Here is a 12,139-nt window from a genome sequence, read left to right as displayed (position 1 = left end):
GTGGGTGGTGTATTATGTCATGCTGGTGATGATGCCCAATTTTTCACTTTGAAAGAGCACAAGGGAAAAAAATTATTAATGATGAACTTTTAAATTGAGTTTATTGTCATGTTATGTTACATGCTGTGTTGAAACAACAAAGATGATGATATACTGATATCATACATCTAAAAAAAAACCTCTCAATTCATTTTAGCAGCCCTTTATTACCATGAATGTTACACATTATTGCCAAAGCAATTAGCATAAATGGGATACAACTGAGGGCACATTATAAACAGAATTTTTTTTTTACAGAATTTTTTAAGACTGTCAAGTAATAAAGGTTTGTGGAACTCTCTCTCTCTCTCTCTCTCTCTCTCTCTCTCTCTCTCTCTCTCTCTCTCTCTCTGTCTCTCTCTCTCTCTCTCTGTGTGTGTGTATGTGTATGTACGAGTGAATTAGACACAGCAGTGCTGCTGGAGTTTTTAAACAGGAGGTGGTCATAATGGTATGCATGGTATATATACATATATATATATATATATACATAAATACATATATATATATATATACGCGTGTGTGTGTGTGTGTGTATATATATGCATCTGAAAATTCATGTGTATTTTTCAGCCTGCTAAAGACTGGTGTGAATAACTATACTCTGAAACCCCTTGCCAGCGCCACCCTCACCCCCCACCGGTTCTTTCAGAACTACAATTCCCAGAATGCAGCGCGGTGGTGGCGGCAGGGGCTCGTCGCTCGTGCAGTCCGAAACAATGCCAGTGAGTGGAGGAGCGGAGAGAGAGCTGAGATAGAGCGGAGAAAGAGCTGCTCCTCCCCGGCTTGCCGCTCACTGCACATCCCGCAGCCATGTGGATCCCTACCGAGCAGGAGAAATACGGTGTGGGTAAGTTTTCCGTTTATTTTTAACTGATATTGTTTTCGGCAGAGTCTGTGCGAGCGCGTGTGTGAGAGAGCGCGTGAGGGCGAGCGAGTGTCCGTGAGAGCGGAGCAGGGCGAGTTGGAGCTCACAGCGGTGCTGAGCTGTGGTGGTAAACAATAACGGAGCTGTACTGCACTTATTTCTGCACTTTGTTCTGCTTTGTTCGTTCGCTTGAGTGTGAAGTTTTTGTCCTGGCTTGGTTCTGGGTGGTTTTGCACACTTGCTGAAATCACTGTAAAGTGCTCGGGACCGTTTGTGTACATTTTGACTGCTCCAACGCTGTTTGTTGTGTTATTACAATGTAGTTACCCTGTCCTTCCAACAAAAACCATGTATTAAATGACTAGAAATTTGTTTTCTGCTTGAATCTCACTTGATTTGGTGTTTTAACACAGCTGTGACTTACCGGGAGAGTAAAAGCAGCCAGTCCATTCAGCGTTTACTCACCAGCTCCACTCTTCGCTTCAGTAGCACTGCTTTAACGGTAGCATATGAAAGCAGAGCTGGCCTAGATAAAAGGAAAACAAGCTGAGGATAATGTTGCCAAATGAGGAGGAAGCGGGGGTGACACTCCTGGGGATCCTGGAAGGTCCGGGTCCTGTAGAAATGAACACTTTCACCTTTTCTATCTCAACTAAATCAGCCTGGGAATGAGGTGTTCAGTGATGGAGAATGCAGTGCTGTGGCTCTGTCAAGCCTGGACTCTACTGCCTCTTGGTTAAAGTCGAATTCCCCAGATTTATTAAAAGTTCTGCATAATTAAATGGTCAAGATGTAAACAGAATCATTCAGAGAGGTTTGATGTGAAATGCTCAGTCCCGGAGAAACTCGCAGAGTCAGAATTGTTCACAGTGGTGGTGATAGCAACCAGACGTCTGAAGAGTTTGTGTTTAAAAGCTACTTCACAGAAAATTATCACACTGCCTGATGCTTGAGGTCTTGTTTCAAAACTGCACACATGTAGTTTTGTCCTAAGGTTTTGGCCCAAAACAAATATTTTTAAATACATTAGTGGTGGAGATGTACATCTACTGTGTTCTAAGGAGAAATAGTACCCAAAGAAAATGCACTTTTTCAGATTTACTTCAAATTTACCATTAAGAAGACATCTATAGGTTCATGTGTATAGTAAATACACTAAATACATTAGCACGGTAGACATCGCGACCCCTGGTTCCTATCAGCACCACTATATAGAAATCTGCATCGGGAAGTTTCTCTGCAGCGGACCATTTCACATTAAATTGCCGTGAGTAACTTTGTTTACCTCTGAAGGATTGAATTATGCAGATATTTTGGAATTTGGAAGGAATTTTTCTGTAAATCCAATCCATTTTCACCAGCTAGATAGTTTCTCTCTGTTTTGTTTGGTGTGTTTGGTGCAGACACACTTCACGCTGTTCTGGATGTGTTAAATGGATGGTTTCATTCCTGCAGCCTGTAGTGTGGTGCTTGTGCTTGGCCGACAGATGTGTGAAATGCTCACCCAGCAGCTCATTTCGTGGTGAGCCGTTTTTATTTGTTTATTTATTAGTGAGTGGCCAGTTTATGTCTTTTATGCTCTCACAATAACAGTGTGGTTTTGTAAATTGGATTGGAACACCTCGTCCTTGTTTCATGGGCTTGATGCTTATCTGTTCAGCTTGCGGCTTGTGCGAACTGCTGTCAGTAGACGTTTTGTTGTACTTTTTCCTCTTTTTTTACATTCTAACCATATTTGAACCTAAACTAAAACCAGATTCATTCTTGGCTCCACTGAGCCTTGAAATAAATGTTGTTCGGCATGAAATCAGATTTGTATCAGTAGCGTTACATGTTCAGGATATTTTTCTCTCATTCATTTCCTCAAGTGGTTGATAGGATGGGTTTTTCTCATGATGTTATTGTACCTCATCACATTCTTATAACAGCAGTCATAGATACTTGTTTGACTGGAACTTCATTCAATTAAAAAACACTCAAATGCTGTGGTTTGTTGTTTTCTTCATCTTGCTGTGTCTTGATTAGTTAGGCTTCCAACCGCGGAAAAACCACTGGCCAATTCTGATCATTCCTGGTACGGCAGAGCGCAGAAGCAGAGTATTTTTAGGTTCATAAATCTGTAGGTGAAGTTCTGCTGCGTTCTGTCAGTGCAAAAAACCCAGTAGGTTTGGTTTCTGGCAGGAATTTTCATTTTTCTGTAGTCGCTGTGATCTTGTGAAGGGATCTGCATTTTAGCTCTGCAGTTTCATCTCTTTTAAATGGGCCTGGCATCTTAAAGGGGTTTTGATCTCAATCTTCTATTTTGCCATGTGGTCTCTTGCCAAAGACAAAGATTTACATTTCAGCGTTTAATTGGAGGTGCTGCCGTTTGATGTCAATGCGTTGGAGCAGCAAATGGAAGCCATAAGGCAGTTGATGAAATATGAATAGACTAGACTTGCAGCTGCGTTAACACTTCAGTCATCCCTATATGGGGATAATTACAGCTTTTTACATTGATAGTTGTGCAGTAACTTTAGCTACTGTAGTGCTGCTCAACATATTGTTTGTTAATAGTTGTCAGATACACAATAACATTAGTATAATAACATGTTGGCAGATAATTGCTTAAAAAAGAATATCAGCATCAGACAGATGATTAGATTTGACTGATATTTCAAATCTGTGTTTGATGATATTTTTGTTGTACTCTGATTGAGCAGAATGTTTAGCCGATGCGGGGCTTCTGCGCTGAAATGTCTGCGTCATATTTCTCTGTAGTGCTAATTCAGGTAGATCTAGTTGTTATTTCTACATTTTATAAACATTTATGTATCTGTATTTACGCTGAAAGAAACAGACGAAGACAATATATTATGTATTATATTGGCAGCATTGGAGTCGTCCTACAATTACCATATCAGTGAACCCTAGTTATGCAGTACTGATATTGCGGAAGGTTACTTAATCAATCACAATGTTTTTATTGTGTGCTTTTGACCAATCACGGTTTACACCGATTTTGATGAATCAAGGTCCATTTTATCCGTTTCATTCAGAGCTCTGGCTAATGGCTACAGCCAGTTTGCCCACCTGTCTGTGAGGAGTGGGCTCATATCGTACTCGTATCACTGCTTTGGGCAAGGAGATGCAGAAAGAAATTGGTGTGTGCATGCTGTAAATGGATGGGTGGAAATACCCGGCGCGTTTGTGGGAAGTGTTTTATTTTTTTACTTCTCCTTCACCTTCACAAGACTGGATACAAGCTGGAGGGAGCCCAGAATAGACAGAGCCTGGACCATGACTAACCACTGCGAGTGTGTGTCACTAGCTGGGATATGTTTGCGTTCTGAGGGCTTATTGCTTGACTTCTAGACGCTGCGTAGAAATGCAGCCCTCATTTGGTGCGATATTGCAGTCAGTCAAGCATGTTATTGCTCACTGTAATTTGGTAGCACAATTACTCCTTGACGTGCATCGCACATCCCTTTTTTTCTCTTGTGTGCGTGTTTACTTTTCAATGACTGTCTAAGAATTTAAATGAACTTCATTTCCTCATCGCTGTCTGAGTGTTGCGTGAAGCTTGTGCCAGTCAGCCAACAAAACTAACTTCTTTGTCGATACATTACCTGTCAAAAGTTTGGCTACATCTAGTTTTTTCAAAATTGTTTTAATACAGCTGAGCGTGCTTTCTTTGTCGATTGGTGATAACTGGGAATATTAAAGATAATCAGGTTTATTTTGAGGAACAGTAACAAAGCAGTATCACAGGTGTAAATATCTCTTGACAGTGTTTAAAACTTCAAACAATGTCAGTCTATGGCTGTGCTTACATGCAAAGATTTTTGCCAATCTGATTGAATACATTCTGATTATACGTTAAGACTGAGGTGTTTATATGCTCACTCTACCCAACAATCTGATGGAAAATCTCCATTTACATGCCCACTACAAGTAATCAGATCCAAAATGACACACATGCATAGAGAACCACTTAGTATCGACGTTACTATGACAACGAGCATCACGTGAGTCCAGCCAGAGTGAGGCGAGTTTTCAGCTGGAGTGCTTGTGCTTTTAATTGCTTTAATATTATGGCAGAAAAACATAATTCACATATATTAAGGAAGCAGTGAGAAGAAAACGTCATGTTCTGAGACACGTAAGATGGACGTCAGTCCCCCTGCTGTCTTTTAAAGTTCAGAGCTTAAACTGTTTCTCCTCTGCAGACCAGTTTCTGCTCCCGCCATGTTGAACTTTATAAAACTTTCACTATGACGTGACACACATGCGCAGAACATACATACATGTTCCGACTGGAAATGTAATCAGGTACAGACGTTAACATGGCTATTATTCTTCTATTTAATGGATTATGTACAGGTTTACCCACCTCGTTCAGTCAGATAGAGATTGTATTCCGAATGGCCTCAATCGGACTAGTCTATTCTGATTGAGCTGATTGAGGTGTGTACATGCAGGTATTCTATTCCGATTGAGCAATCAGTCGGATTATTAACGGATTATCAGGCTGCATGTAAACGTGGCTTATATGAAAGAAAACAGTTGATAGTTGGGATTATCAGCAGTGAATGTGAGTCACTGTGTTAGCCCACCAGTCCCAGCTGTGACCATTCACATTTTTACATATCCTTTAAGCAGGATATAAATGTAACAGTGCAGTCATATTTAAATGTCAATAAAATGTCCTTTAAAGATTGTATGTGCCAAAATGGCAGTTGTATCTGTATTATAATAGGTTTAGTTACTTCCTTTTAAAGCTTTACAAACTGAAAACACAGTTGTGATTGGTACTATTACATGGATTAATTGTTAATTGTGGGAGATCCTTTAGAAGAGAGAGTACTTCTTAATGCTCAGGATGTCTGAAACAGGCCAAGAGGTGGTGGGGGGGCCACGCTGGGCCTGGGGGGCTGTCCTACTGCTGCCCCTTGGGAGAGTAGATCAGGGCAAGAGGGATGGCAGGGTGTGATTTGGGCTCATTGTGTGTAGGCGGCCACCCTAAGCGCTGCCCTATGGGATTAGCAGGTTGTTTGGCAGCGCTCTGGGCCATTCCTTCATTATAGAGCCTGTGGTGTAATAACCGGGGCCCCAGGGCTGCAGGAGGCGGAGCCCACTAACACCTCAGAGCATGTAATTGCTTCCTCATCCACAGGCCCCTCCCCCTCCACAGCGCTGACACAGTCATTTGAAGGCTATGCTGTTTTTGGGAGTTGGGGGTGGGGTGCAGAGTCAATAGCCCAGTGCACCAATGACTCAGAAAGCTGCCTGAGGAGGTGCTTTATTTTCACATATAGCCCGGCCTACGCATGCGTCTCTATACACATGAACAGCATGAAACACACTTGCACATTTGTTTTTACCCTCTGTTTGCGATTGAGGGGATGGCTTTGTTTTTCATGACCATTTTGGTGACATTTGAAGAGCTGAGTGTAAGGCCGGGTCCACTGATTAGGGTCCCTGCAGGCCAAATCTGGCCTGTGAGCAAGTGTCCTCCTGACCCAACCCACTCTATAAAAATGTTTCTTTTAAAATTATATAGAGTAAAACATTAAAAACTGTACTTGCATTGATGTATCCAATACTTTTTATTTGGTTAACTGTGGGGGAAAAAAAAACTACAGAAAAAAATGTACCTTGTCTGAAATTAATGTAAGGCTGTAGGTAGAGCTGGACAATAGGTGTGCAAAACAGTATTTGCAGTATATTGTTGCTGTCCAAAAACATGTATGTCCATTTTTGTTGATGTTTATGTTTCTACATCATTTGAACACAGCGGATGTCCTTTATATTGTGTGAAAATTTCATGATGAGTGGAATAGAAACGCCCTAAAATGACTTGGAATAAAACCTCTTTTCATTTACTCACATTAAAAGTTAAGAACATTTTTTGTAAATATTGTAATGCGTTGTGTATCATGAAAACCTCTGGAAGTATCATGACATTTTTGCCATATGACCCAGCGCTAGCTTCAGGCTTTTATTGTTTTAGATGATCGCACTAATTTTAGGAGGCAGAAAAAATAGTAGCTCAAAAATTAGCAACACTCAGAGGACTGAATTTGAAAGCAACTTCTATTATTAAGACATAGACGAGGGAGGGTTTTCGTGTCGGATGACTAATGAAGGCTGGCCCTTCAGAGGAGCTAATGAGCTAACACTAGAGCTGGATGCTGATGAGGACTCTTCATCTTCTACACAAGGTCTTATCTCCTCAGTGGACGATGTGCCAAAATGTTAGTTTGTCAGAGAAATATGTTTCACTGTTACTGGACCCGGCTAACATCACCTAGACTGGTTATCCTAGTTAGTGCTAACGCAGAGCCACATCCAGCAGCACTATCACTGCCTTCTCAGTCATGTGCTTACCAATGCATCCTTGTGAATATGCTCACATTAAAGCTCTCATGTTTAGTTGTAGTATAATATAATATACCTTCTCACTCACAAATATGAGCAAAATTGTCATGCTTTCCACCCCTGTTAAAACAAAAAATTAGCATGAATTATTAGAGAGTATGTTTTCTTCATCTTCCCGTAATGAAACCTAACAAATTTGAGTCTTTGAATACTGCCATCTGGAACAGTTATCCAAATACTCTAGTATTTTTTCATGAGACAGTGGTGCAGGGTGTATTAAAGAGGCCAGCTTTTATTTGCCGTGCTCGATAGCCACCTTGTTCTTTATTAACCGTGGATAGAATGGCTGTATAATTGATCAGACAGTTTGGCTCTATAAGCCCAAAGAGTATGTGCTCTGTGAGAGTTTGGCACCAGATCAAATGTAAATGATGACCCCTGGTGTAAGTTCAAGCTTTGAAGTCTACTTTGCTTTACCTCGTATCACTCTTACACTTTTGAAATGGTCATAGCCACCCTGTTAATAATGAACCCCCTTTGGTTTCCCCCTGGAGTTACTCTCAGGAAAAATTATTTGAGCATAATTTGCTTTTGGAATCCGAAATGAAGAGGAAAAAGCATTTAAAAAACACTAAAAATTCCACTTATATAGAAGGTGACAAATGGAGATCGGCACAATATGTGGCCCAAACGGCACAGTTTCCGACCCACTGTGTGTGAAATGTTGGCCTTTTGATGAACAAAAGTGTGAATCCCTTTGGAGCCCTCAAAATAAAGCCTACTAGTGCTTAAACGCTTTCGCTTTTTTGCAGGCGATAACACCTGGGTCATAATGTTCAAGGCCATATGAGGACAGTGCCTCGTCTGACCCACCACAGGCCAGTAAAATGCAGTATATGTACATAATGCTATTAGGCTGCTGTTAAAGGAGCAGCCTGCAGAGGAAAAACATAAAATGAGGTCTGTTGTGATGGGTAAGCAAACTGTTCTGAAGAATTTCAGTTAAGCGAGTGGTTTAGCATCATGTGTTTATGTTTTTGTTTACAGAGCACCTGAATGTTGAAGGCAGATGTGTCTCTGTGGTTACTGTGGTTGATATTCCTGTATCACAGCCACTTCCCATTACCCTGTTATCAGTGTGTGGGGGTGGTGAGAGGTTATTAGGGTTTCTGACAACATACACTTATAGCTCAGCTGATTAACAGCATGACCATGATGATGGAGGTGAGAATGAGGTATATAAGCAGCACAAACAAGAGCTTATATTTAAACAGACCTAAAGGAGCGACTGAGTCACTCTGAACAAACTGATGTTGAAGGAAGCGCCTCTTGTCAGCTACCATCCTTTTAAACCTAGAGACAGTGATGTTCTACAACCTTCCTTATTAATCCTAAACTGGCTTTTCTGACCTGACCTGCTGACCCTAGGTGGCCTTAGAGTCATAGGTCAGGAGTCTCAGGAAGATCATTGCTGGGAGAGGGTGGAGCGTCTGTAATTAAATGCAGAGCAGCTTAGAGCTTTGAACGTGTGTCTAAGCATATCAAAACCAGATTATTCATGTTGGATACATACATGGCTACATACATGCCTCATTTCTCAGACTGGCCTGTGTTTATCACTGCTCTAGTATACTTCATGCTTCCTCCCAGCGTTTATTACTTTGGAGTCCACTGACGTCCATTACGACAGAATTAAAGCAACACATATCTTGAGTATCCGGAGTTTATCCAGACTGAAAATGTTTGAGATGTTGTTTGATAGCTGATAATTGATTGAGATATGTTGCAATTGTTAAATATAACAATATAATTGTCTTTTTTGTTCACAATTACTAAGTTATATAATGATGTGGGTGAGGAATTGAAGTGTATCCACATATGGACTCCTAAAGTCAACTTGAAGTCAATTTTCTCCTGGTTAGTTTACATCTGTGGTCATATTAAGGACTTTCATTCAAATCGTATTACATTTAAAAGACAAAAATCTTGTTTTGATTGCAATATATGACTTTTACTTGCCTCTAAAAGGTCTTCTGAGTTTTGATTACATCACCATGCACCTGTGGGCTGGCAAAACAGTATGTTATAGAATATCAAGTAAGCTCAGGTAGCTCAGTGGTCTTCCCTGATACGGAGATCCACTCTGAAATCGCGGTGTGGAAGGAAAATGTGTAATGATTTGAGATTCACGCTGACTGTAAGGTTTAAAGGCTGAACAGTAGTGCAGCAGTTCATATGCTTTCTTTCTCTCTGTGATACGACTCTACACAATTTGCACAATTTCCCTCTGGCAGTGTTTACCACACATACTTGGGTTATACGTAGGGGCTTCCCTTATCTAGTGTATTTCTCCCTATTTTAACAATATCCCATTTCCATTTCATCTCATTTTTACAAATTCCAAAGAGAAAATGTTTTTATAAATAAATGATAGCACATAGTGTTGCTGATGTAAAGCATTAACTCTTTTCCCTGTGGCTCTCTCCTTGACCTAAACCTTCACTTTAGCCCAGTCCATGAGGTGCTTCACATCTGAAAACACAAAACACGAGGGCATTAACATTCACTTGATGCCTCAAGCAAAGTAAACAGATTCTTATTTTCAGTCTTTGAGTTTACTAAACCATTATATCACCCACACACTGACTCTGAAGTCTTTTGAAAATTTCTCTCTGGTGCTGTGTCCAGATAATGCAGTTTAATTGGTGCTGTTAGCCTGTTTCCAGAGTTCCTTTTTTTGGCCATGTGTGATGCAGTGTGTGGTTTACAAAAGCTCAAATTGCAATGATGATAAAAATACGATACATCAAGCTTCCCCCAGCGTCTACAGTGGACCATCCAAATAAAGTGTTACCATTATTACTGTGTTAATGCTTTTTGTGGTGTTTTTTTGTGTAAACAGAAGAGAGTGAGAGTGTGAGATTGAGGTAGTTTGTGTGTTTTTGTTAGTGTCTGGAAGAGACAGCGTCACACGCTGGGCTTTGAGAGAGATTAAACACCACGCTGCCCCCTCTTCATGTTCTCCTCCTGTTGCCTCCTCCACAGACAGAAAGAGAGAAGGATACACTTCATCCCTGCTTTTCCTCCCCCTTGCTCTTTCCTAATTCTTCTTGCTCCCTCTCCTTTCTTTTGATGTGCCTTGCACCATTTATGCCATTTCTCCTCTCAGCTTTGCTTAAATCTGTTCAGTTCTGTTCAGATTTATTTGTATGCCGCTTTTCACAACAGACGTCAAAAACCAGATTTCCAGAAAAACAGGTCCAGGTCTCTAATAAACAAGCCGAGGGCCATGGTGGCAGGAAAAACTCCCTAAAAGCACGAGGAAGAAACTTTAAGAGGAACCAAGATTTAAAAAGGGAACCCATCCTCCTCTGGCTGACGCTGGATAGCAGATTTACAATGAATAAACGAAAGTTACGAGAACTATGATTGAACAAATGAGGTTAACCCTTTAAAGTCAATGCAATCTGACCTACTTTTCTGTGTTAATAACATGATTTCTCTGTGCTGTGATCACATTTATTTAGAGATGTAAAGAATGTGATCTAACAAATTTCGATTTTTATTTTGTTTGTCTCACAAACTACCTTTTGTAGTTTGCAGGAAGACACATGAGTAGGAATGTCACATGCTAGTCGCTTTTTATTCATTATCTGATTAAGCAGATCAATAATAAGTATTTAGTGATGTGAATTCTGTTCTGAATGTGTTTGCTCACGTAGGAGCTATTGCAGTGTGTGGAACAATAAAGGCAGCCTTTTGTTACTTTTATATAGTTGTGGAAAGCACAATAGCACACAGAATGCTTCAGTTTCTCATGCTGGCAGCAGATTTTAAAGAAGTTAAAGAAGTCACAGCCAAAGTCTCTTAGTATACGGTTAAACATTGAACAGAAGCATTGAGATCGTACAGAGGTAAAATCCATCCATGACATATGTTTATGTTTGTATAGTTTGTTTATTTGATAGGCAAATACAGATAAATATTACTACATAAAATGCAACATGGTACTGACTATTAGCTATGAGAACGTAGTCGGGTTGCATAATAATGACATAAAATGTGCTGTTTGCTAAAGTTAATGGATATAATGATATGAGAAGTGATAAATTATGATGATTTAAATGTCTCTGGCTGTGTTATGCAGGAATTATTAATTAAAAGAAAACCTCACATCTCTTTTAAAAACAAGAAAATAACAAGAAAATAAGGCCTAAAGGCCTTATTCACTACTGTGTAAAATACAGCGTACCAATGGTGAAATACTAATAGCTACTTACATCACAACTACAAGCCTACTTTTTAGTGCACTGTAAGGCTGTTAGGAAAACAGCTTTTTCTGTATATACGCTACAAAAGCTAAAATATTAGGGATGCACTGATATGGGAATTATGGGCCGATGTTATTATCCGATAGTTTTCATGTACGTCTGAATGTACATAAGCAAATATCAGTTTGAAATATTTGTCTGTATCTGTCTGATGCTGATTTTTTAAGCAATTATATATACTGATGTTATGTGGATTTCATTGTGCATCCTTGAAATATATGTTTAACTCCTTAAAGGGGATCTATTATTCTCATTTTCAGTGTTCGTGATTTTACTTTTGGGGTCATCTAGAATAGATTTACATGCTTCAGTATTCCAAAAACACATTACTTTTTCATACTGTACATCTCTATTTACCCTCTTCTAAAATGCTCTCTTAGAGCTCCTGTGTCTTTAAGCCCTGCCCCACTGATGAGCCTAGTGTGCACTGATTAGTCAACTTCTATTACCACTTAACACATTTAACACACAACGCTGAGAGTTAGAATAATCATATTTAAAGCATTTATACAGGCTAGAACATAATGATTGAGTAGTTTTT

General features: G+C 39.9%; 1 protein-coding gene across 1 annotated transcript in view; it reads left to right on the top strand.

Annotated features, from left to right (window-relative positions):
• Positions 1–735: 735 nt before the first annotated feature.
• Positions 736–12,139, top strand: part of dock4b (dedicator of cytokinesis 4b) — a 164,103-nt gene continuing 152,699 nt past the window's right edge. Inside the window, exon 1 of the mRNA XM_036577481.1 lies at positions 736–889. Coding sequence (XP_036433374.1) covers positions 853–889 — 37 coding nt within the window. The 5' untranslated portion in view covers positions 736–852. The remainder of the gene's footprint in view (positions 890–12,139) is intronic.

This window comes from Colossoma macropomum, unplaced genomic scaffold (genome assembly GCF_904425465.1).
Source record: "Colossoma macropomum unplaced genomic scaffold, Colossoma_macropomum, whole genome shotgun sequence".
NCBI lineage: Eukaryota > Metazoa > Chordata > Actinopteri > Characiformes > Serrasalmidae > Colossoma > Colossoma macropomum.
Note: the sequence above shows the minus strand (reverse complement) of the source record. Positions and strands in the feature narration are given on the sequence as shown.